The 27,082-nt window shown below is 39.4% G+C and overlaps 1 protein-coding gene across 6 annotated transcripts in view; it reads right to left on the reverse strand.

Moving 5' to 3' along the window:
- BTRC (beta-transducin repeat containing E3 ubiquitin protein ligase) overlaps positions 1 to 26,714 on the reverse strand; it is a 119,094-nt gene extending 92,380 nt beyond the window's left edge. For 3 of the 6 annotated variants that reach the window (XM_064464011.1, XM_064464010.1, XM_064464008.1), the window contains exons 1-2: positions 26,563 to 26,714; positions 9,547 to 9,615 (exon numbers count right to left, since the gene is read on the reverse strand). In XM_064464011.1, the coding sequence (XP_064320081.1) occupies positions 9,547 to 9,615; positions 26,563 to 26,610 (117 nt within the window). In that variant the 5' untranslated portion in view covers positions 26,611 to 26,714. The remainder of the gene's footprint in view (positions 1 to 9,546; positions 9,616 to 26,562) is intronic. The other 3 variants (XM_064464013.1, XM_064464012.1, XM_064464009.1) reach the window with 1 other exon arrangement.
- Positions 26,715 to 27,082: the final 368 nt, after the last annotated feature.

The raw sequence follows: 27,082 nt of genomic DNA on the forward strand, positions 1-27,082 counted from the left end.
ACAACACAATACCTCTGACAATGCAGAGCAAATTCAGTAGGTAAGCATCGGCTGCTTACCATTACCCACCCTAGGATTCATAACACAATACAAAATAAATATGGGGTGTGTTGTGGTTTTTGGGTTTTTTTTTTTTGCATACAGTGCTATCAGTCTTACCCCAACCATTTATTCCCTCTTACTCAGGCTTCCCCATCCCTTGTGTTGGCTCAAGTTTTCATGCTGTGGTAATGAACTCAAAGAACTGATTGACATCAAAAAGAAACTGACAAGATAAAAGAACTTACTTTAAACATTAGTATTGACCAAAGCATAGAAAGACACAGAGGCATGAAAAGAGGACCAACCACCTTGTCAGCGTAGAGGCAACCTTTTGTTGCCTCAAAATTTGTGAGATTATGGCTTACGCCAAGAGTCACTACAAGCTGCAGGTATGACACTCCATTATGCCAGAGCACTCACAAGGTAATGAAATATCTTCTTCTAAAATTGCCACAATAACAAAGGAAAACATTAGAGGTCTATTCTGCAGAGCTCCCTGCACCTACAGAGGATTTTGTTACTCACCTATACACTCTCACTGGTTAGTATTACTCCAGAATTAGGAAGTATGTAATAAAAAATTACCAACGCCTTAGGTAACTTCTGAATCTGCTCCAGTATATAACAAAATTTTTATTACCGACACAGTTCTGTTACCTATCTTAAAAAAAGAAGTGTGAAGTTGCATACAGTGTGGGAGAAAATGTCATTCCTGTGCTTGCCTTTTACCTACTGAAGGAAGCAAAGACGGCTAAATTACTGTTGGTGACTGAAAGAGGCATATTCACAAGCATGAACAAAAGGCCCCAGGTGCTTCAATAGAAACAGCTTGTGTGTAAATCAGATGAGTGACCCAACGGAACAACTTCATTTACAGCCTGATCTCTGAAAAATCTCAACAGCCTCTATCCCCATCCACTGAGCAAGCCACGTGTCAAACCCTGTCAGCTCCACAAACAAGGGACTGGCCTCAACATTCACTACTTGAAAGCTGACTGACAAAATCCTCTCCTGAACTCAAGTCAATCTACATTGATTCTTCAAAACAAAGATACAGAGGCACAGCGTTTGGACTACAGCCAAATGGGAATGCTGATGTTGCTTGCTAAGTACTGGGCCAGGATACAGCAGTCTCTTTACCCTCCTGACTCCTGATTGCATTAATAGGTCAGATATCTGCACAACTTTCAGACCCAGAGATGCAAAGCTTTTCATTTATAAAAGCTAAGCATCTTTAATACAGAGTGGCATAAGATAGGGAATTATTTGACAAAAAAACCACTATTTCTTTTTCCAACTGATTTTTAAGTCCCATTCCCTTAACTCCGAGATATATTTTTCCCACCAAAGAAATACAGGGAATACAGTTTCAAACAAGACCAGCATCCTCCTCCTGACAGAGGCTGGTACCACCTGCTCCACCAGTGATTAAAAAGGGGTTGCCTTATTTTGAATTAAAATAGGCTATAAGCATTCACAGTTACTGGCTGAGCTGAGTGGGCAGTAACTGTGAGCTGAAGGGAAGCCATATTTTAACCTGTTCAATTATTCTTGTAACTATATTGCAAGAACGTTTTTGACTACATCAGATGTTCTGCCTCTAATAGCCTACCCTCTCTTCCAATTATTTGATGTCCTAAAGACAAATCTCAATACACGCTCAATAGCTAAATTTTTGCCAGTGCTAAAAATTGGTTATTTACTTTATTTGCTATTGCATTACAAGATTATGCATTACCATTTCAGACTGCGGTTTTTTTATCAAATTTGTTCTCTTCTAGTCCTTCAGCAAATACAATATACTAGGGGTAAGTAACACAGTTTTAGTAAATTGTGTTACAGGTCAGAAATATATCACCTTGTCCTGTAAAACTAAGTGGCTCTACATGGGGAAAAAACAAAAGTTCTTGGACTACTACAATTTACAGCTATAGTGCACAGGTGTAAAAACACAAACTCACTGTACTGAACTCACTGTAAAATGACAACAGCAACAAAAAGAAAACATTAGTTTAAAGATATTTTCTTTATAAACACTTCAGAGAAATTAGACAGTAGTATAGAATGTCTTTAATTGTGGTGCATTTTAACATAACAAAGTGTAATAACCTGTTGTCCCTGTCTGAACCCTGCACTGAACCTTATGATAACCTGCGTGCCTAAGACGCCTTAGATTTACAGACAACCTAACATATTTTTGCACATCTTCACAAGTTAGTGGCAAAGCCAAAAAGCAAACCCAATTTTTTTCCAAGGGCTTGTTTTTGGTCAACTGTACATAATACTAATTTCAGCTGCTAACTACATCTATTTCAATCCTTCCCTAGTTCAGAATTATTTCCCTTCTAGGACACTGCCCAGTGCTTTATGCAGCTGAACTCTAAAGATGAACCAGTAACAATTTCTACTTCTCTTGGGAGATGGGAGTTAAGATCCTGTTCACCCAATATTTTCATTAAGGAGCATAAACAGAATATGGCACATGCTGACAAGAGCTGAAGAGTTTAAAAACAGAGAAATGGGGCTTTTTCTGTTTGGTCCAACTGATCATAAGCCAGGGAACTAGATATGGTTATACAAAGAAAAACTGAAACAAAAGTTGTAAAAATCCACAAAAAACAGCACAAGAGGGGAAAAGTAGTGCTAGAAATTCTACCACCCAAACTGAAACAGATAAAACATGAGGGATGCTCTGAAGAGTACTGAAACTGCATACACCAGACCTGAGCTTGATATGAGGAGACAGATCTTTCCCCCCCTCTTTTTTTCATCACTTCACAAAACGAATATGGGATGGCTGGCAAGTACAACTCTCCCTGAAAGTCTCTTTTGGAGTACTGTTCCCTGCATGCTCTCTAATATCTAGTTCTCAGTATATGTGCCTTAGGAATTTTGATCCTTTATGATGCTTTATCAGACATATGCTCAGATATTACTAGGATTCCTAATATTCACAATTATTTTTATAATGTGACACAACAAATGGGAGAACAAACCCCAATACTTTTCAATCTCACTCAGTTCCTCTTACACTTTTTTTGGCCACATATTTAACTAAGCTAACGCCAAAAATATAACACACATCACTTTCACGATGTGTCCAATGCGCACTATTCCTGTCACCACAGAATGCAATACCTTGTACGAAACATATCAGCAGCTGCTATTTACATTTAAAATGTTGGTCTGGTCTTTTGAAACTTAATAACAATTCCAGATATTTACTTCTGGCTAATAAGTGATAACGGTTCCTTTCTTTGGTCCACTTTCCATCCTTTCAATGTCTCACATATACACAAAAATAAAGAGGTATCTTATTTTTCCCCTCCAACGTTCAGAGAGGTGTTCTCTTCGATTAAATATATATGATATAAGCATAAAAAAAGAAAGTAATTTCCCAGTGCATCTTGTGTACTTTCACAATTAGAAAACCTGCCATATGTATTTCACTTTTTAGCTTGGGTAGCACTTGATCATATAGGCTTCTTATCTGAGACAAAGGTACATGATACAACTTCAAAAAAGCCTGGCAAAAATGGAAGGAAAACGAATATTCTCATATTTTAGTAATTTTTTTTTTGTGGGGGGTTGGGTTTTTTTCTTTTCTTTTCCCCCCATCCCAACAGTGGATACAAGGCATACTAAATACGTAATTACATGAGAGAGCCACCCAGCTTTCAAAGGAGCCATTCCAGTGAATTGTGTAAATAATATGCCTTTAAAAACCCTAACATATGAATACAGATTTACCAGTTATGGAGCTGTTATATACCTGAGAGACAAGAATACCCATTTAAAAAAAAATTCTGCCTAATTATGAACTTACCAAAGAGACTAGCATGGCTCAGAGCAAATTAATACTTCTATAATTTTCTCCAGAAGTTTTTGTCTGTTTTCAATTGAAAATAAGAAAAATATAAAAATCTGTAAGTCTTAATCAAGCCAAAAACAACAGCCAAAACCCATACAGTTAGAATTTACACCTCCTTACACCCCAGACCACTGTTCCCTGCACTTACAACTAGATAATTCTTACTTTCTTTGTCCCTGGCAGTTTTCTTTAAAGTCTTTCCATGGTAAGAAGACAAATTTATAAAATGAAGGGGCAACTACAGTACTCCTCAGAGTGTGACCATGAGAAGGATCTCCCAGGGTTCAACTAGCCCACAGGCAGCTCTTCTAACTGGCACATACTGCACCAGAATCACGAAGGGCAACGTGCAGCTGCTGTCATAACCAGTGCTTTTCACAATTTCTCAGCTTCTATTGTGTTCAGACACATTGGTCACGTTTCCACAAGCATGTATGGGGATGATTAAAAGTGGTCTCTGCCCCTGTTTTGCCATAACAAAAGTAACTGAGCTATCTTATTAAAAGACTCTCAAAGCATTTTCACAAACTGCAAATCAAGCAACCCAACACCTCACTTACGGAACGCTGAGAATATATTCCTGGGACAACTGTAGGATCTATCTTCAAAACTATTAGGTCTCACAAATCAGAGGCTGAAATACACTACCAGGTTTCAATTGTAACACTCTTCCTAGATTCCAAACATAGGAAATACCAGACTTCTTACTTGGGGCTACTACATTCTGCAAGCTTTGCTGTGCACACGCAGCTCAAACTGCTGTAAATGATTCCTTTTCCTTCAGCCTCCCACTTTTCATGTAATTGCTCAGTAAATTTTCCTTAACATGCATATTATGCAAATTCTTTTCTAATCTTCTGGTAACTCCCTAGCTTACAATAACCTTTTACAAGAGATTCCAGTTCACTAATTTTTCTTAAAGATCAAAGATAAGGGACATAGAAAAGGGTTTACATATCCAGATTATCCAAATAATTCCTTACCTGAATTGGATCCAGGAGGATCAAATCACAGCTTTTAGGTAAATGTTTGCAAATAAATATTTTCCCCAAAGAATGGTTACCAGAGTTCAGCCTCTAGGATTCCAGGTCAACAGAAGTTACACGGCCCAGAAAGGGGCCAACTTCCCATCTATAAGGTGTACAGGACTCTCAGTTCCCAAGCACTTGAGGAAACTTGTGTAGATCATATCTGAACTAGACAATACTAATGTTTTTGTAATTATAGCTCTTTAACCCATGAAGCTGATAAATCTAAACCAGTGCACCTGCAGAGCTTTAAACTCAGGTGCTATACCCTTCTTTAAGGAGTATAATATGCAGAGACTTCTGTGTGCTTCTTTTAGCAACACCAAAGATGGGGATGTTAAAAGCAAGTGCTACCCAAACTTACTAAAAGCAATCTCAAAGTCTAAAGCATGAATCTATTTGAAGGCTTAAAACTGAGATCTTACAAGACCAAGAACATTAGGCTCTTCCATAAAACATATGTTGCTGTTAAGTTCCATCATGTCCAAAGCCTGATTTTGCGGTAATTCCAAACAATTTAAAATCTTATTATGCCATAAGAGATAAATTTAATTCTTTGACACAGGCACTGTGCATGAGTTTGGGCAGAGTCACACAGCATCTCAGTTCTACATCCACACAGCACGGACAACAGACATACCATGCCTAAAAGAGATATCAGAGACTGCGTGTGTCCTTAATTATGAAGCTCTGACATATAAACACCAAAAACTGAAGAACAGGGAGCCAAGAAGAGAATGGTGAATCATCACCTTTATAATAAAAAGCAGAAAGAGCAATATACCAACTGCCTACCCATCAGTGAATCTGAACAACTATGAGGCTTTAAAAAAATACCCAACCCTACCCTAAGAAACGTGTTGAAACCTCTTCAGCTTGGGACACTTCTACAACTTCAGTCTGTATCTCCATCACACAAACTGCAGAGAACAAACCTATATTGGTGGAGAGATGAAATGGAGGTTTCATTAGGTTTTCCCTCATCTCTAAGTTCCATTTAATTCCATAACAATAATCCTGAGATTTTATGTTATGCGCCTACCACACAAAAGTGTTTCAAGGATAACTGATATGTCTGCATAGCACTTTGCATTCTCAAAGTACTATATGAGTGCCAAGTATTAATAATGAACTGCAGAAAGAACACTTATTTCTACTTTCCACCCAAGGAATTAGTATCTGAATTTTAAAAATCATATGGATCCACTGAAAACAGAATATATGTTGTAGAAGTTAAGGAGGAGATGCTAAATGACAAAATTAAAAACCCAAAATACTTCCAGAATCATTGCATTTTTCTCCTAGGTAAGTGCAATTCTAGTGGAAGAATCCTGTTTTCACCACAGCCCTGGTTTTTACACTCTCTTTTCCAGCTGACTTGGCTGAAGTGCAGACCATTAATATCTGAAGTGCCTTGTTTTGATTATACTGGCCTTTGCAGGTATCAATCTAGTTAAGGTAGCACCAAGAATTTCCAGCATAAAACACATTTACAGGTTTATAACTTGGCTCTAAAAATTCTACTCCAAAAGACAGTGGGAGGCAGAAAGGCTCAGATGAGTGCATTATATTACATATCCTATGTGATGCATACTTGCTCACAATGGTATGCAATGGGGAGGTATTAGCTTTAACTCTGAATTACCATGTTTCACAAGCCACCTAAAGTGATACTTTTAACTCCCCCATTTATGTAATCAAAATAATGTTTTGTAAGTGTTTCAGCTAATTAAGAGTTTAATTTGCCCAATTTCACAGCTTGGCTTAAATCACAGAATGTGTCAATATAATATAGGAATTGGAATGTCATGTCTATTGATCATATTTATACACAAACATTCCCCCCCTTCCTCCCCTCAAAAGTCAATTGCAGCTTGTCTTCAAAGGGTCAACATCTAGGTGATGTGATGTTACAGACTGCTAGCAGTGCAACGCTGCCATTCAAAGAAAGGCTTAAATGAAGATCAAGGCTGAATAAATTAACTGTAGGTGTTTGTCTTTTTGTAAAAGATAAGCTTACAGGAAACAGCCAGAGGAAAAAAGAGCTTTGTAGGTTACTTAAAATGCTATTCTTAAAGCAACATGTATTTCTGGCTATCAGTATTGTATTTCCTTTAGCCCACATAGGAACACAACACAGCTCTCCACCGCAGCACAGCGAATACAAAAACCTGCCATTAAATGGCAGAGGATAACGGCATCAGTGTGGGTGACCTATGCTCAGGTAGTGTTCAATTATCTCCAGTTTAAGTAGGCTGAAAATACACAAATCCAGCCAGCACTGGTTTTAGATAAAATTGTCTGGTTTATGGATATTTATAGTATGTGTCCAATCTTGCAGAACTTCATCTTCCTCCACCTCATCTGTAATGTAAACTGCTTTTAGCCCACATTAATGCAGTATGTTACTGGGATACTCTCACATTCTGTATAAGCCAGGCAGCAGATCAATACTCAGCTATGCTGAAGAAAAAAAAAATCATTACATTAGGATCCTGTTAAAAAAAACACAGACACTGGGAAAATAAACCTGATGCACAGACACCATTCCATCTGGATGTATATGTAGATTACTGCTTTTAAATGCATCAAAATTGGCTTGCTTTCCAATATACAGTTTTAAAGAATCCGACAGGTAGGACCTTTGGTATATATCCTACACCAAACCAGTCTCACCTCAAAAAAATTTAACTTCTCTGCTTCTCATGAGAGCTCTTTCTTTTGATCAGAAGTTTCCACCCTTTGTATCAACTCCCTTACCCATATACTTCCTGTAGTGAAATCACAGCACTGAAATTGGAATAGCAAAGCTATTTCCACGACAGTATCTACTCATGACACAAGCTCAGGTTTATAACTTTTCCTTGGAACAAGGAGGAGTAAGAAGATTTAAGACAAAGACTTTAGAATCAATAGCAGTAAACTAAAAATCAGAAGGAAAGCAGCCCCACAGAAAAATATTTTTTTAAAATATAAGTTCTACTATTATTTGAGGTTGTCTAATGTGAAAATCTCGGAAAATTCATTAACTGAGAATTTTGGGGTTTTTTTCCCCTCAGTATTTTTCAGAGTCAAAAAGCATGTGTCCCACCCACCTCTATCAGAGCATTGGTAGTATAACATGGCAAGAACAGGTTCAGGACTGTTTGCCTCAGAAGTAAAGAAAAACAGAACAGCCACATAATCCTCTTCCTATTGTTCTCCCAACCTACCACATAAGAAACAGAAACTGATGCCATGCCCCATAGGTCAACAAACTTGAGCTCTGAGATGATAATTGCAGAGTTGAGATTCCTCTGAGACACCTTGCCTCCAGCTCAGCAAAGTTTAAATCAAGAAAACATCAGTTCAATGTCCCAGCTGACCTTCACTAGTATGGACTTAAGAGAGAGAGAGACATGGTCTCTCAGAGGGAAGCTCCAAAGCACGCTTCACCTTCGCAACACATCACTTTAAGAAATGGTTTGCAAATGTAATACAGGACTCAATGTCCATCTTCTTATAGGTGTTCAAGCCCTTCTCAGTTTCACAGAAGTCAATATAAGTTGACAGCAGTAAGCAACTTGCACAAACAAGTTACTACTTACTACTAGTAAGATACCAAGACAAGAGTGGAGAAAATCAAAGCCATCCTGTTAGCACCTGCAAGGAAACTCTTGTGTTTTAAGGGGTTTTGTTGCTGTAGTTTTTCATTCTCCCACTCAAGTGACTTGGCTCTTTGTTTCTGTTGGGCTCACAGTACCATAGATCCATCCCTTCACCACCATGTTTCATCATTTCACAACTCCAGTTGCCACGACAACAGGATGCAGCTTATCTGTGCTGTTTTCATATTTCCAGTTTTTGTTGCCATAACAACACAATCATTCTGGCTTTCTACAAAACCAGCAACTTTAAGCCACATATTCTCAAGGACACAGGATTAATCATACATGGATCTTCATGAGATAAAAGATTTGTACAGGCAATTTGTAAATTAAGCTATTTTTTCTGAAGGGGGATTTTTCACTCACAAAAGTGAAAAGCTGACAGCAATTGCTAGAGGCAGACTGCTGAGACATCTAAAGCCTGGCCTTTAATAATAGCCAGAGTAATATAGCACTAGGCCACTTCCGAGTGGGGACTCCCCACAGTGTCAGATTGTGTCAAACTGCACAATTGTTATGTGATGTGAGTAAGTGTCCATACTTGTTTCACCCAGGCAGATCTGAATTAGATGCTAGATGCAATCCTCCTGTGTTTTAACCCAGTGGCCTCCCCATTATTACCAGCACCACCACCATGCAGCTTTGTGTTTGAAGGCCCATTTTAATTCTGTAATTCACGCTGCTGTTGCAGATTTCTTTTCAGACTCTGACCCTTTTTCTTTCAGGTGACTGCATTTTGAACTTTTACTTACAGGAAGTGCACATTCATAAGACTGGTGAGAAAGTGTTATACAAACACAGCATGCATAAACACAAAACAGTGATGGCTATGAGGGGTATCAGCTAACATGGCACTGTAACTTCATTACACCCTCATTTATGTACTTCACTAATGAGACAAGCACAGGTGTCCAACACGGTCCCTCACATGAGATGAATAACAATAATACAGTCCAACCTGCTTTAGCCATGCTTGGTATCCAGAAGATATAAGTTGGAATCCATCTTTTGGCATGTGTATTCGGGGCTAGGAGAGAATAGACATAAAGAGAGACCTCCTTTTACACTGGGACCTAGCTAACCTAAGTCTAAATTCTGGAGCATTTTAAACAATGCAGATTTTTTTAAGCCACGTATGAAGGTTTAGTCCCCAGGCTAGTTCTTATTTACTCCTCTGATATCAACTGCTTTAAGAACACTTTTCTGATAAAGCCACCACCATTTTTGATTTCCACCATTTTACATTTCAAGTCAGTATATGTATGTATTTCTTTAAAATTTCCACACAAATGCACTTGGATAAGCAAAGCCTCTGGGGTGGGTACAGTAGCAGAGACTAATGATCATTAATGCTTCTACCACTACGTAAAGCTAAACGGTGTCAAAACAGCAGTAGTCAAGCTATAAGAGTGTTTTTGCAGTCACCATCCTCAATATGGTCAGACCAGACACTGGACAACATGAAAAGATTAAGGAAAATCCCTGAAGAGGTGCAGCCTTAATGCTAGGGTAACAAGAAACCATGCTCACACACAGTCAAAAATTATGCCTCAAACTGATTGACAAACATGATCTCCCCATTTACTTTTTTCATGCTTTACTGGGTTGAGGAAAAGACAAGACATCCAATTGGTCTGGAAGCGCAAAACATATATAGCATAATTTACAGTTAGGAAAACGTATGCAACAAAAAAAAAAATGAAACACTGCCTGTCATGACATTCATTTGAAGTTTGAAGACATTCTCACAACCAAGTGCATTTACCTCTTTCCCCTGCCCACCCAAAAAACGGAAATGCTTAGAAATTAAAATCACATCAAAGCACCAGGACCAGACAGGACATCCACAGACACCAAGTCCAGAGATCTTCTTTACTCCTGAAAATTACTTCACAATCTCTTTCTTAATTCACTGTACTTTCCTCCAAACCAACAGATATGCACCCCTACCACTCCTTCTGGAAGGCTGGAAACATCTTTCCCATTTTCAGAACAGCTCTGTTCAAAGTGAGTTTATCCTCATTTGTTCTTGTGTCAGCAGAATATTTAGTTTGTATGAACTGTGTCCACCTCAGTACTTGTAACACTAAAAAATACAATTGCTTGGAGAGGAAAAATGTGTCACCACTGAATGATGAACCATCATAGAATCATAGAATCGTCAAGGTTGGAGAAGACCCTTAAGATCATCAAGTCCAACCGCTAACCTATCACTGCCAAGTCCACCATTAAACCACATCCTCAAGCACCACGTCTGCCCTTTTAAATACCTCCAGGGATGGAGACTCAACCACTTCCCTGGGCAGCCTGTTCCAATGCTTGACAACCCTTTTGGTGAAGAAGTTTTTTCTAATGTCCAGCCTAAACTTCCCCTGGTGCAGCTTGAGCCCGTTTCCTCTCATCCTATCACTTGTTACTAGGGGGAAGAGTCTGACCCCCACCTCGCTATAACCTCCTTTCAGGTAGTTGTAGAGGGCGTTCAGGGAGTTGTAGCAAGAACCCTCACAGCTATGGTGGGTAGGTAGTCCAGCCTTGAAATTTGAAATTAAACCAAGAACCAGAACAGACCAAAACCTTGCCTCTAAAGAAAAGTACACATACAGGATTTTACAATATACTTTGAACATCAGTTATTTTGTCTTCCCTCCAGTTTGAACTGAAACCCTCCTAAATCTTTCAAAGCAGTAGTAAGATTATGTCCTTCTGTCCTAGCCAGTAATCTCAGTTAAACCTGAATTTTAATAACCACCATTGTGCTGATAAATTAAAGTCAAGTATATCTGGTTACTGCATTCACCTGCTGAGTTTGGACTTGCAATGCTTAACACATTAACAAACTATGTTTTATGGGACTTCTCACACAGCTAGAAGCATCATGCTCTGAGACCTAATCCTTACTTCAGCACTAACTTCATGGGTGGTTAGTCTCTCTACTACTGTAAAATGAGGACAGCACTCATTTAACCCACCTCAGGTTTGCTGAGAGGAACTGCTGACATTTCTACATGCTTCGAAAATGGAGGAAGCTATGTGAAGTGCTACGTACCTAGCAAAAACACTACAGAAACCTACATTTTACTTCTGGCTCAACTGTTTCAGTTGCTTTTTCAAAGTAGCACAGCTTAGTATACCTACCAAGAAAAAAAAACCCCACCCATCAAAAAGCCTTCATAAACAAGCAGAAATAACCACCTTTTGAAATCACAGTGTCAGGACTAAAGAGACCTGAATACCAGCATCGGACCTGCACAGGTTTACACAACAGATCTGTGAAAAATAACTTCATTTCTTTCTGTTTCTGTCGCCTAACTTACAAATTAAAGCATAACAGTGAAGCTTTCTCTTAGGACCTCTTAGGTCCTCAGGACGTAAGGACTTCTCTTAGGCAGGCTGCTTAACATTTGTAAAGCCCATCAGTCTAGAGTGGTTTAAGTAATTGATTTAAGACATTTAATTTTAAGACCCTGGTCCTGCAAATATGTAGGTGTATTAATAGATCTATTGCCATCAACAGGATTAATCTCAGGCAGAAGTGTCTCCAATATCAAAGATAGCACTGTATTTCCATTCAGACAACTCTTACCAAGATACGGGTTTTGTGACTTCAAAATAATGTTCCTTTAGTATTAACAATAGAAGTAATCAGGACTTTCAGTAGATTAGAAGCTACTGTAAACTCAATTTATTTTTCAATGGTGACAAGTTAAGTATACAAATAGGAGAAACTAAGACCCATCATCCATCCCTCAGCACCATACTTGTAAATCCCCTCAGTGAAATGTGCCCTCTACATTTGATAAGCCTACCCTCATTTAAGAGGAAAATAAACTATACAGAAGAGAAGCAAAGTTTACCAGTACGAGGTACTTACAAGCATTTAATGCACACAGACTCACCATTGACTAAACTTTCACAATCAATCTCCTAAATTTTACATTTCTGTAGTTCTCCTAGACATTGTGAATGACCCCCAGGAACACCTCCTTCAGCAAAGACAAACAATTAAATAAGTACACCTGGTTAAAACTCTCCAAATTTCAGTGTTTGAATAACAGCAGACATGCAACTACAAGATTACAGAGGAGGAACTTAATGGTAACTTAATGCTTGGTAACTTAAATAAAATAAAAATGCGTATCTTCCCCAGCCTTTAAAAGATCTGGGACACAGACAACTGTCTTGTTTGAAAACTATACTATTTTATCGATCGTTACTAAAATCTTCCACGATTATGATCCATTCAAAACAATTACATCAGCGCTACAATTAATTGCCCAGCAGGATCTACTCATTTTTGTATTTTCATGAACACACACTGCTTATGCTCATGGTAAGCGTAGTATTTTCTCTTAGCATCTGCTCCAGCATTTTCCATGGCCAGAAGTCAGACTGCTAGGGTAATTTTCCTCTCACTTTCAACAGCCACCTCAAAAAGTAACTCTGAAAGCACTCTAATCACTAACTTCTATCACGCTATTTTGTGAATATTTCACATTTTCATCTAAGTGAGTGACTAATTTGTAATACAGCCTCAACAACATTCTTTTCCAAGACATTCGTGTTCATTGTTGAGGACTTGCTTTAAAAATGAGCCTTCTATCACTGCAGATGGCTTATTCTATAACCATCAGCGACTTATTCACAGTTCTGAAATGCAGTTTTACCCTGTATGAAGTGCCTACTGTCTCTTTAAGTCTTTTTGGTGGCCACAGAACTTATCATCTATATATTATCCATGTATTAAATTATATTAGTATATATATTGCAATTGTTTTTCAACCCATGAGCTAGAATAGCTCACTTTGCTCACCTTTTATTCTGCAACCCCTGACTTTTTTCCTGTAGTAATCTACTCTTCCATTTCTAATCCATTTGATTTCTGCAGTCCCTAGCAAGGCCCAGAACAACAGAATGATTTCTGAGAACAAGTCAGTAATTTAAAATTCAGTGGTACCCTCTTCCCTTCCCTACAAAGGCTGATTTTTAGAGGACATTTAATTACAGACCTGAGTTCCTATTTTCTAAGCCTAAACACAACCCCTGAAGGCTTACAATATTTGAGTCACAGCTGGAGCTGCGGTTACTATACAGTTTAAATATCAGCCTCTTTACTGTGCAATTTGTTTTGAAAATCAAATCAGATGCCGTGTCATAAACAAGTGCTAATTAAGTAGTGAGCAGAAATTGGGCTTTTTTGTGCAAGAAGGGTTCTTAAATATCTGCATCTTCACTTCCATAAGAAAGGATAAATATGTCAAGTGCGATAATTATAAAAAGAAACCTACTATGGTACTTGCAAGGCAGTACTGCTGCTTCTCCATTTCATCTGCTTTCATGTAAGAAGAAATGGGGGGGGGGGGGGGGGGGGGAAGTTGAGACCCGTATGAAATATATATGTACTATGGATCTTATGAATCTGATCATATAACCCATAATGCTTCCTTTTCCCTCAGAGAGGACATTCACTCTGAGTTTCTATCACATACGATTTAAACAGGCAAGCTAAACCCATCTCTCTCTGTCACTGCAAAGCACCAGTGAAGCTACTTATATTTTCATTCATTTTAAGTTATGATCTACAAACAGTATTTATTTGACAATAACATTGCATTCATTAGATATAATACCTTGTTTGATAAATATCAAATCAAGAACAGGAATAATACATTTTAATATTCCAAAGGTTGCCTCTGCCTAACAATATTCACGACTCCATTAACTAACAGGCTCTCGGCTACAAAGGCAGAATTAGATCTGTCAGTCACTGACATGAGAGGGCATGGCCAGTTGCACTGAAGATTGTCCAGTTGAGATGACTTCCACAGCAAAGGAAAACATCCCCTGTGGCCTAGAACTTGTTACTGAATTTGTATGCATTACAGCAATAAATTGAATTCCTACTACAGAATATACAACTTCATGGCCCAGATACCTTACCCCACTGTCCAATGCAGTACTCAAAATAAAGCAGTTTGATCCGTGGACTCTAGTTCAACAAAACCAAAGACAGGATTTCAAAATTTTCCATTATTATTCCAAGAGAAAACCATGATCTATCCAATTCTAAAACTGTAATCTGACAATATTTAAACATGCTCTTTGTGAGATTTTGTAGAAGGAATGAACTAACACTGAGTCGGTTGACTGTCAGATCTCAGAGTTTGATACAAACTTGGTCAGAAGAACACAGCTCTCTCAAACCATAGGCTCTGGCTCTGCCTGCAAACTTAATGAATTCATCACACATGGTGAACATGGCTACTCTAGTCCTTTAGTGAATGTTTGGAGTACGTTGACCAGGATCTGCTCCAAAACAACTCCCACTGGAGAATGCCTATATTCCTTGACAGATAAAAAGGCACAAGCTTTCATATCCTGCAAAAGCAGCAACTACCAGGAAAACAACTTTTGTAACACGAAACACATGGATACCTTCTTAAGGGTTCACAAGAATACTAACCTACAGTATTCCAAACCAAGTGGAGATGAGTGACAGCACTCCATTAATCTTTGGACAAAGTAACAACAAGCTCTGTGAACACGCTTACTAGAGGAGCGTAAAGAGATCCTCTTTGTGCCCATATGTAAAAATATGCTTGATTTCACAACCACTTGATATTTTAAGTCTGAAATTCAAGTCCTATATTCAGCCTCCTTCAGGACTACAAGATCTGTGGTGAAGAAAAGAGAAGCTACATTTCTCATACTACTGTCTGACCTTGTGCCAGGTAAGTATTTAACACGGACTGTGGCATCCACAGTGCAAGCATTACGCATAAAACAGAAGCTAGAAGTTTGTCTAGAGATCAATAAAATGAAGCTGATGCCTTTCAAGTATCTTTTCTCTTTGTAAGTCCACAGAAAAGTCAGAAATCTCACCTGGATTCTAATTTTTCACCGAGACACAGAGCATCAGGAATAGAAAATTTTGTACTCAAGGAAAAAAATACAGCGAAGGTGAACAAAATTAAGAAGTCTGGAAAACTATGATCTCCATAATCAGCAAAAGAACCTACAGTGCTAACTTTCACCCTCCTGATCTCTGCTGAGTTTTAGGTAGCAGACAAAAAAGCATGCAGAAGAGATGGGCTAGAGGTCTGTGCCAACTGTCCTGGAATGAAATCTGTAATTCACACATTAAGCAGACAAATTTCTAAGAGGAATATCATCTTTTTCTAATGAAGTAGAAATGCTTTCAAGAGCAGACTTCAGCACTCAACCACATTTGCTGTTTAGCTAGTGAACTCTTGTCTTCTGAACAGGCTCAGCACTCAAGCCAAACATTTTCCTGTTCAATAAAGTAACCCAAAAACTGCCTTTTTGCAGAACGGCCATTCTATCCCAAATCATTTCCCTCACAAAGCACTGTGCTACAGTTACAATGTGGGACCTATTCACCCACCATAAGTAACTTGGAATCCATAACTAATTGCCCCAAGTACTTACCAAGATATATTAAATTTCCTTTCCTTATCTAAATGCCCTGTACTGAGTTCAGCTCTATGGCAGTTCTCAACTCCTTGAGACTGGCACAAGATGCAAACACTCCTTTGCTTGGCTTAACTAGAGGAAACTTCTCCTTAAAACAAGAAGTACCAAAGCAGCCTGCTGTCTCAGAGGACTATGATGCAAGAATGAGGCAAGAGCAGCTGAAGCAGCTGAAGATAGCTAATGGGCAGCCTCTGGCAGCATTCCCATGCAGAACAAGTATCCGTAAGAAGACTAACCAGAATGGGTATAAAATGTTGCAGAATTGACTGGCCAACCTTATAAAGAAAAAAAAAAAAAACTGAAACAAACCAACAGTATGTCCTGTCTCCCAAGAAAGGAAATGAGACTGAGTACTGATAACTATTGCAAAAATGAAGCAGTCACCATGTGAGGCCTAAGTAAATCTACTCCCAATTTAGAACAAATTAGAATTAGTGCTAGACTAACCCAATCTTATTCTTTAAGAAGATCACTGAAGTCCAGACAAATTAGAAGCAGTTAAGCATTTGATAGATGACATGTAGGAAGTTACTAGTTAAAATGGAGAGGATTAGGATTAATACCAGAGTTGTAAGGAGGATAAGAAACTAAAAAGGGTAGAGGATCACAGGTTATTTTGAAAAGGGAACCATCAAGCTGTACAGAGATTGATCCTTGTTGAAACCCATTATTAATCTTTAAATTAATGTTAAAATATTCTCACCAATGGCTAAAAAAAACAAGAATTACCAACATGCTAGTGAAGTTGGCTGAAGACAAAGTTAAGAAACATCATAAACACATAGGACACAGCACCTTGAAGACGTGGGTAACAGAACCAACACAAGATGTACATAAATTACAAAGTAATATTATTTACATTATAGCTAGGGATTCATTAACTGAGAAGGGGGGAAGAGGCCCTGGGATATGTTACTCATTAAATAATGATGCTTCCCTAATAAGATGCAGCCATGAAGATAACAAATACTTCTATAGGATATTGTATAAAGTGAAAAATTCCCAGAGGAGAGAAATTAGGATTACTGCTTTTGTACAAGGAACAAATGAAACTTCTTCTGGAATATTCTGTATAGCTCTTCACTCATGTTCTAGGTAGATTAATCAAATTCTGCAGCTGTTTAAAAAGGTCTGCTAAAATGATCAAGAGTTATAGGAAATGTCTTATGATGAAAAGAAGAAAAAAAAACCACAAACTTGTTTAGCCTGATCAGATCCAGCTCAGAGGAGAATATGATTGCTCTCCACAAATATATGCAGATGAACACAGGAGCAAGAAGAGCTGTTTAAACTCAAGGACGACATTGGCACAAGAACAAACAAGAACGAATTAGCTGTGAATGAGGTTAGGCTGGAAAATAAGAATGAGGATTCTAGCTGTCAAAGTAGTCAAATTTGGAATAGCTCTACAATGGCATAGCAAAGAAAATTCTACTCGCTTAAGAACTGTTTTGAGTAGCTTGCAAAAAGGACTAGATGGTACACGTCTGCCAATATCAGACTTGAACCCATGCTGCACAAGACCTGTTCCAATCCCATGTGGAGATGTTTCCTCTCACTGACAGGCTCTGACTGTTTTGCCTCTGCATAAAGTCTTATTTTAAAATCAGTGAGATATAGATATACAGGAATATCTTCTTAGCAAAAAAAACTTTCAGGACATTTCCACTTGTCTACAAACAACAGCTGTGACAAGTACAAGAGCAACACACTTCACTGGAGTCTTCCCAGCCAAAAGGAGAAAAAAAGGGAAAAAGTTACAAAAATAAAATTAACAGGAAATGTAGATTTTTGTTCTTTTGAACCTACTAGCAACAGAAAACACCTTCTGTCATATTTGAAAAGAAAGAGTGTTAACATTGTCTGGATTTCTTCAGAAAACTGTTGAGATCCTTCCAAGACCCATTTTCTGAAACAACATTGATCCATCATTTCTTGAGACTATACCCACTTCTCAATGTTCTGATTTGCACGAGATGAATGATAGCTGGCTGCATTTCTTAATCCCGTTGAGAGTTTCGGCATATAAGAAGGGAGGGCATTGAGCAGACCCAAGGAACAACCCCCCCGGAGTGTCACCAGCATCTTCCTAACAGACAGACTTCGAGGCCAACTATCCATAAACTAAAAGCAACTCCCACATATACACTGTTCCATTCTGCATTGTTCTCCCAATAAATTACAAACTATGTGTGCAGAGAGGGAGAGTGACTATATTGTATGATGGACTTTCATACTAGATGATTTTTCTCCGAAACAACTAGAGATTGTTTTGGTTGCTATATGGGCAAGCCTGGAAAGGCTAAGATTTTCTTTTCTAGTCAGAATGCAATCTAGCCCTGCTTGGTATCCAGGCAAAGACAGACATCATCTTTCTCCAGAGTATTTAATTCATCCTCCTATATTTGGGGGGAGGAAAAAAACCCCAAACCAATAAAAAAAAAAACAACAAACCAAAAAACTCACAATCTGTAAAAATAACTATGTCCTTAGCTGGAAGCATCACAAGAGAGGACTCCTCCCAACAAACTGGGAGAATCCACATGTAGGCACAAAGCCATCTGATGGAAAAACCAACACCAGAGTTCTGCACTGGCTGGTATCTCCCAAACTCCCTTTCTACAGTCATTTTCAGATCTGTTTTGCTCCAGGTGCTTCTGAAGAAGATGGGCCATCCGGACTACAGTTAGAAGCACACTTACTACTGTTCTGCTAACATACAACTGCACTTAAGAATTACTTCTTCATAGTATGTCATTGCAACTTTTCCCTTCTCACCATGGGATGAAGAAAATTAAACCAGCACTAAGACACTTTGCTCCTGCTAGCCCAAACTGGTTACTCCAGTAGATTCTGCCAAGAGGTTGCATAGCTCCTGCTCGCAGACTGTAAACACTTCTGTCCTTCCCTCAAGAAGGCTGAAAAGCCCCCTTGCCGAGCTTTCCCATTCTTCCTCATTCTCTCCTTCCTGCTGCTTTCATCAAGATGAATGCACAGACCCTGTTTAAGCAGTGAAGGGAGGGAAAATTAAATCGGATGTTTCTCAATTCTAGTACAGAGGAGGACTAGAAGCAGCTAAAGAGTGAAAATTATGATAAATCATTTGTTTCCACACAAAATCACTGTAGAGAAGTGAAATAATTTAAAACTGAAAGTCTTCATTGCCGCTTCTCAAACCTTCTGCTATCACAGCTAACAAATTTGGCTGTGCACACACAGCTGCAAGCAGGCTAAGCACCCATTGGTTAATGGAATCACAGAACTTGCAGATGAAAGAAAAAATGAATTTTAATGCAGTTTTTAGAAATACTTGTCATTGTTTCAGCATTGCCATTTAGTGAATGGGACCGATTTCTCTCTCAGTAGGGGATGATATTTTAATGATGTAACAATGTACTTCCCAGAAGAAAGACAAGCCTCATGAGGCAGATTAAAACTAAGAATATTCAGATCCCATTAAAAACAGACAGTTTCAAGCCATTTTTAAAATTAATTTTGTTTAATGATAAAATGTGTTATCTTAACAGGTGGCTAGCCAATTGTAAAATTAACCAAAACATGGTCAGAAGCACAAGGCTAGCTATTAGAAGAACAGGTTTCCTTTTATTCTGTCTTCTATTATCAATGTACCACATGACCCTACACAAATTCCTCCAGTCCATGACCCCAGGCAAATTTCCGAGCTTCAGTGTTCTCTTTCTGCAAAGCAGGGGTAATATTTGTCCAGCACTAGAGTTCCTCAAGACCTCAGATAAAGAGACATTAGGAAGTATTGTTGTTTAATAAGCAGGGACATATTTAATGCAACTCCCAGGATGTTTATTTTCAACAGTTTCTGTGGGATCAGGAAGTTTTTCTCAGCACTAACCAGCACCCTGTCAAGAAAACAGCTTCATGTTTGATTGCTTATTAACTGTATTTTGAGCACTTAAATATTTCACTGAAGCCACTGGACTCTGCAATGTTACAAGTCATTTTCAGCTTCCACAGCTAAACACACACTACACTACATTCAGCCCTTCTGTGCAAAATCACTTAAAATACGTAAATAATATACCTTGTTGAGCATCTCTCGAATTGTAGGAAGGAGGAAATGAGGAAGACTGAAGAAAATACTGAACATTAGAAACACTAGTTGGTTTTCCCCTGAGAATAGTTAAATATTACACAAATCTCACCAGCAAACATTGAGGCTAGAGATGATACAATGTAAGCAGATGAGGAAGTGAGAAAAGAGCCTATTCCATCTGCGTTGTTGAATTTAACATTAAAATTTTTATACAACAAAGTCAAGTTGCTCAGCTTGCTGGTTTTGCTGGTCTTATGTGATCTGATCATTTATACCCTAAGTACTGTTGCAGTGATCACTGAGAAAATTAATATGGCAAGAAAGTGTCTATACAGATGAAAAGAGTCAGTGGAATCCCTTCACTCAATTCTTAATGAAAATTCATAATTTCCAGGTATAAATTACTTTCCTTGTGGTAGAAAATAAGTGCTTTTCATTAACAAGTTTTATGATACAAAAAAAAAACCTAGCAGCACAGTAAAATCCAAAGAAAACAAAACAGTGGATGAACACATCCACTTGACAAGTGTATCCAGTCAACATTTGTACATCAGGAAATACTTTCTGATCCCCACTTTAAACGTTTTTAGAGCGTGAAGTGAATTTTAAATGAGACCAGACCATGAAGTTGCCTCTGCCATTTAACATCTAGTCTTAAGTCATTGTTTCTCCTACCTCAGAGGCTGTTAAAGCTGAAAATAAACAAGTCAATGTTAACACATTTTCATCACATTTGTGGCCCAGAGATCAGAGCTTGGCTGGCCACTGGAAATACTCCAAAGATCACCATTTCATTTTTTCTTCATTAGGCACCTTAAAGAGGCGATCTCCAAACACTGCACGTTCCTACCTTACCTCTAGATATAAACACAGCCTAATTTTATTTTCTTCCTCTAAAATCTTCATTACCTCTTTCCACATCAAAAACCTCTACAGAATACTGAGAATGTTGAGGCCACTGTGCATGTCTTGCACCTCCAAGGACTATTTAGGAAACCCTTTGCCTAACCAAACTTTGTGGTTAAAACAGTCTGCTTTATCTTACTAATGAGAATGATAATTTAGTACCAAATACTCATGAGGAATTATAGCTCTGCTGACTGGCAAATAATTTGCCAAGGCAGATTAGTTTAGCTGCATAAAATAAATATCCACCTGCACATACTAGCACTAATCAGGGCGTGAAATTAAACTTTTTATTCAGTGGGAAATAACTGCTGCAAGGCGGCGATTTAGTCTGGGAAGCAAATATTAAGGTCAGCCTATTCTCTCTGATGTTTATAGTATGTATTACAGCATGGAGAGCATGGCGCAACAAATTCTGCTTTTTAAGTCTATGAAACTAAATACTTCAGTGATGCGATAGCAAATTTGCCATTTGCTTTTCTAATTGCATACATTTAATGGAGCAAAGTGGCTGAAATGAAACATTACCAGAGAAGCAAGGGTGAAGTTACGGAAGTAGCAAAGGCCTGCACCAAGTGCAGAAAAATCTACGGCACAGAGTTTGGGGTAGAAGAAGATAAATCAATATTTTCCTTACAACATACTAGTCTCAACAAATTCTCAAACTAGGAGGATGTTATTTCAGTTCTATTGGAAAAAAATTACTAAGTATATCTTTAATATTCAAACAGGATTTGCAACCCTGCATTTAGAAGGCAACTCCCTACTATCCCAGCTGTTTTACAAAATTATTTTCATTGCTTTTATGCCACCCTTGACTTCGGGTACCCAGGATTCTCTGCTACAATGACCATGATACAAATACATTGTCCCCTACACATTAGGAAGACTATAAGGTTCTCAAAGCAGAGTTCTAAAACAATAGCTAGCCACTCCTAGGTCTTAAAAATCCCAGTCCTACTTACACCATAAATCATACAGCTACAGTGCAAACAGAACCTCTTTTACCGTATAAGCCTTTGTCCACCTGTTCCATACGCACACACACAAACATAGAGAAGAAAAAAGAAAGAAAAAAAACGAGATTCCAAATCTACTACCCTTCAGCCTCCAGTTACACTGACTATTCCTTACTAAATTACCTGCCAGTTATGTGGGAGCTCCTACAAACATCAGACTATAAAAATTAAGGAACTTCAGGGTTTTCTATCATTAAAAAAAACCCAACCAACCACAACCCACAGATGCATCTTAAAAGACAACCAAAAGGTTTTGGTTCTCCTGTGAAACTGGATGGCCTTCAGGACCTCCATAAATCATGTCACCCAGAAAGAAAATGGTAATTTGGGGGTGAAACGGAAAAAAAGACACTCATGAAGAATGCTAGTATCAACATCTTCCTATTCACAAGCCAGGAAATTAAATAAAGAACTGCAAATTGATTCATTCAGAAACACTGAAAAAGTAAAACTTCATTAAATATCAAGCTATTGCCTCCCAAACCATCCTAGATAGGATCCCAAACTGGTCAGGTACAGCTCCAAGCACTGCTAATTAAACACAACTGAAGTTGTCACTAGTCCATTCAAGAAAACAGATGTTGCTTCATAGCGCTTTGATATTTTTCTTAAATACCTTTCAAAATGAGGAACACAAAATATGAACTCTTATAAAAAGGGCTTTATTGTATTTTTATAGCATATTACATACCTTGTAACAATCATTCTGTTAAGTGTGAATGTCAGTTTTATTTTCTGTCCCTTTTTTCCTGGCTATTTACAAGCTTTGTAAGAATCGTTCCTTAATTAAGTCTAAACATAGTTTTATATAAATGGATTCCTGGAATTAAAAACGTTCAGACTTAAGAAATGATTGTTACAGAGACTGTAACAGGCTGTAAAAAGGAATGCCACTTTAAACAAAGATTTCTCATTTTAATTAAAAAGATAATCATCAGAACATTCGTACACTTAACAGAACCATTTGAAGCTACTTTGAAAAAATATCTACTATTCTATGCAGGCATATGTAGTTTACTTTATATGACATTTAATCAAAGTCTCAGTTGAGCCTATTGTGCTCATACTTTAAATACTGTATCTAGAGTTTTAAACACTTTATTCAAATACAAAAGTTACTTATTGAGCACCTCGTTCCTTGTGCTTTCGTAAGTGGTTATGACAAGAGAAATCCCATATTCTTGAAGGCATAAAAACAGAGCTCTGTAAGGCAAGGGTTTTTGGAAGGGGGCTTTGTGTGGAGTTTTTTTTAAGCTAATGGGCACATTCACCTCTCCTTTTAGCTTGTGCTCTTACACACTGTACAAAAAGTGCGGTTTTATCTGCAGTATTGTAGAAACATGAAAAGGGACTGACATGAACTGTGACAGGTTTCACTCTGGTAAAATCCTTGGTATAGCTGCAGAACACTGGGCTATATAAACAAGACCATATTTTTAAGTCTGAACTGGATCTCATTCAAAAAAAACTTTGGAAGATGACATGTAGAATACATGATAGAAAGCACTCATTCACCAGCAAGAGAGAATCTTCCCTGGTGAGCAGTTTCTTATTATTACATAACACTAACATACAGCAATTTAATATCAGAAATAAATTAGGCCTTCTTAAAATGTAGAGGTAAACTGAGTAGGCAAATGAAGTTAAATAAATTATTTAAACCTTAAAGTATTAGATTATATGTATTGAAGGTGACCACAGAAAATTAATTAGGAAACTAGCAGCAGATATTAGCTAAATGCAATATTGTTTCATTGACAAGTAATCAAGCCAATACCAGCCAGGAGGAAGGTGGCCTTCTTTTACTCCCATCAAAAAGTTACACAGACATGAACACACATTAAAAAAAGAGTTCTGTTTGTCTTTCAAAGCATCAAATACAGATACTCTAAGGCAAGATCATTTCATTCATAATATTAGCATTGGATGAAGTCTCCACATGATATTTTTCTATCAGAGTTAGAGATTAAATAAGAAACAGATCACCAGGTCTGTCTTGCCTGATACCTTGTGACTCAAGACAGCTGCTCAAAGACAATGCCAAAAATTAGGTACTGACATTGTTAAGTGCGGAAAGTATTATTCTCTGGAGAAGCACAAAAAATACTACCACCTACAGGGCTGCTTTTCAACATGAAATGAAGCCTACCACAAAGCCATATCAAAAACAAAACAACCAAAAGCTGGAGAGATAATAGGTCTCATGGATATGAGTATTTACCTACGATGGCACTTGGGAAACTCTCAGGGAAAAATCAATAATTAATAGCAAAGGCCACCTGAACCCAAACTGCAAGGACACATAATAAGATAGATGTACATGAAGCGTGTCACACACTTGGATGAACAAGATAATACACTGTGAATGATTCAGCATTAGTTGAGAGGAGGCATGAGTGGATCTCCTACCTCTATGTAGATAATTGTACCAATGCCATTACTGCAGTACCTAAGCACTTTCTGAGTGCTAAAAGGCAGAAACAACAGACGCTTCCTAGGAGGGCCAAGCTGCTACTTGCACCTGATAGCTCATGTATCAAAACAACCTACCTGTGCTGCACCTCCACAAACACCAAAAGACGCCCCCCACCAAGTCTGACAAAAACTTTACTTCATCAGCATAACTAAAGTAAGAGTCATGTTCTAGACAGACGTGCACTAAAGCAAAAACCTAAGATGTGTTAACGAAAAGCTTTTTTCACTCTCCTCTCAACCTGTAAGCAAAAATAACCTAAGAAGTTCAGAGGGAAGCCACATCTTTCACTGCACTTTTTACTAACATTTTGCTTACAAGAGGCATTTTAATGAAATATTGAGTAACTTGGTTTAACTTTTAGTTCCCAGCGCAGCCTGATCTTGATAATTCCTCCCTTTATCTGGTGCTCTTAACAGATGCATCTCCTGTAAGAGCAGCTCTCTCATGCTCAGGTCTCTCCCTACTGTCCAGGAGCTTTATTGTTTGAGTGGAACACAGCCAGCTGCAAGGTGGGCAGGTATTCCCTCTGGTCCCAGGCCCAATCTTATGGAAGATCTTGAGTGCCTGGACTAAGCCCTTGGATAAGAATCTTAGCACAGGGCATGAAAAAAGCAGCACACAAGAGGTCAGCATAGCATGTTCACAATGCTGTTTGGCAGAAGACAAAAATGTTTCAGCAGAAACTTTTCAGGATACAAAAAAACTCACTATATAGAGGCAGGCTGTAATTACCGAGCTTGGACAAACACAAGTGCAGCAGGTTCTGGGACACTCCTTTGGCCAATCACACACCAAAGAGGGTGATTTATTATTACTAAGTATTACCTTGCCTATGTAGGTATCCATAGCATTTTCCCACTTCACCGAGCCGAGACTCTATAAACCTGACAAACTTAGAGACTACTAGCAAAAGGGTCAAAAAGTCTCAAGAGGAACAAGTTCTACAAGATTAAAATTCAGAAGCCAAACAAGTCTTCTGAAGCTCAATTAAAAATTAAAATTTGCAACTAGCATTTCTTTAACTTTATTTTGGGCTTATGTTCTGGAGGTTTAATAGAACTGCTTCTTCTTGATGAGCTCAGATTTAATTCTGTACCACTGGAAGCACTAATCCAAAACAAACTTTTAGCAAGTGTTGTCAGTCATTTAAACTATATCCTTAGGGGAAACAAACAGTTTTGGGCACCCGAAATTTACATTCAATTCAGCTGGCATCAGTGTGTTTTAATTTCAAAATCTTCTGTTTCTGGCCAAAACACTTAGAAATATCAACAAATTAAGAAAGAGAGAATGAAACTACAGTTTAAGCGCATCACGCCTCAACTCTAAGTAAACTAGCCACATTTGAAGAGCACCTGGGATACAAGTACTCCCAAAGTGGTTTTCCATGCCAAAGGCCAACTCGCAAACCTACACAGTGTAAGAGCAATTCAGGTTCGCTATCAATGATACACTGCTGCAGCAGCAGCAAGTGAAAGATTTAAGTGTCAGTATTTACAGCTCTCATGACAGAATGGAAGGAAAACCAAAATAAAACTGCGGAGACACGGTGTGTGGTACAGAAAGACAGTCTAAGCTATACGAATAAAGAGAGAACCCCCAAGAACTACAAGCGCAGCCCCTCCCGGTGCCTCTGGGCCCCTCTGCCAGCTCCTGACTCGCTCGAGTTTAACTTCTCCCGCTCCCAGGTGGTACCTGCAGGCCCCCGCCCCCCTCCAACATGAGGATGCTTCTCGGCGGGTTTGGGGGCGCCGCTCCCGGCAGGCAGCCCCCTCCCCTCCTCGCACCCCACGACGCCCCTGGGGCCACGCTCACCGCCCTCCCCCCGGCCCAGCACGCCCGAGAGGCCCGGCCTGCCCCGTGGTCCCCTTCCACATCGCCCCCAGCCCTCTTTCCCCCCCACAGGCCCTCCCCCACAGACCCTCCTCACCCCTCGCCCCTCCCCCCGGCTGCCCCCCCACACACACACACACACGCCCACCCCCACCACCGCCAAGAGCCGCGGTCCCTCACCATGAACTTGAGGGCCTTCTCCTGCAGTACGGCCTCGGCCGGGTCCATAGTCCTGCTTCGCCGCCGGAGCCGGGGCCGGGGCCGGGGCCGCCCCTCCTCTCAGTGCCAGGCCGCAACCAGCGCAGACAGGAACCTGCGCTGCCCCCCTCGTCTCCCCCCCCACCCCTTCCACCTCGCCCCGCTGCCCGCAGAGCGCATGCGCCGCCCGCAGGCCCACGGGAAATGGAGTCCCCGGCCGTGCCGCCGGCAAGGGCCTGAGCCGCGGGTCCGAACTACAAACCCCAAAAGGCTTCGGGGCCGGGGGTACGCCGGGTGCCGGCTGGCGCATGCGCTGTCTGCGGGAGAAGGGGCTGATGGGAGTTGTAGTTCTGCGGGACGGTGAGGGTATAACGGGAGGGCAGGGGCGGGGGGGCGTCCCTTGTCGGGGCGGGGGCGGGACGGAGGGGAGCCCCCCTCCGCAGGGGCCATGTGGGTCATTTCCACCCCACCCTTCCCTGGTGGGGTGCAAGGCTGGCTCCAA

Source organism: Phalacrocorax carbo, chromosome 12 (genome assembly GCF_963921805.1).
Source record: "Phalacrocorax carbo chromosome 12, bPhaCar2.1, whole genome shotgun sequence".
In the NCBI taxonomy this organism is placed as follows: domain Eukaryota; kingdom Metazoa; phylum Chordata; class Aves; order Suliformes; family Phalacrocoracidae; genus Phalacrocorax; species Phalacrocorax carbo.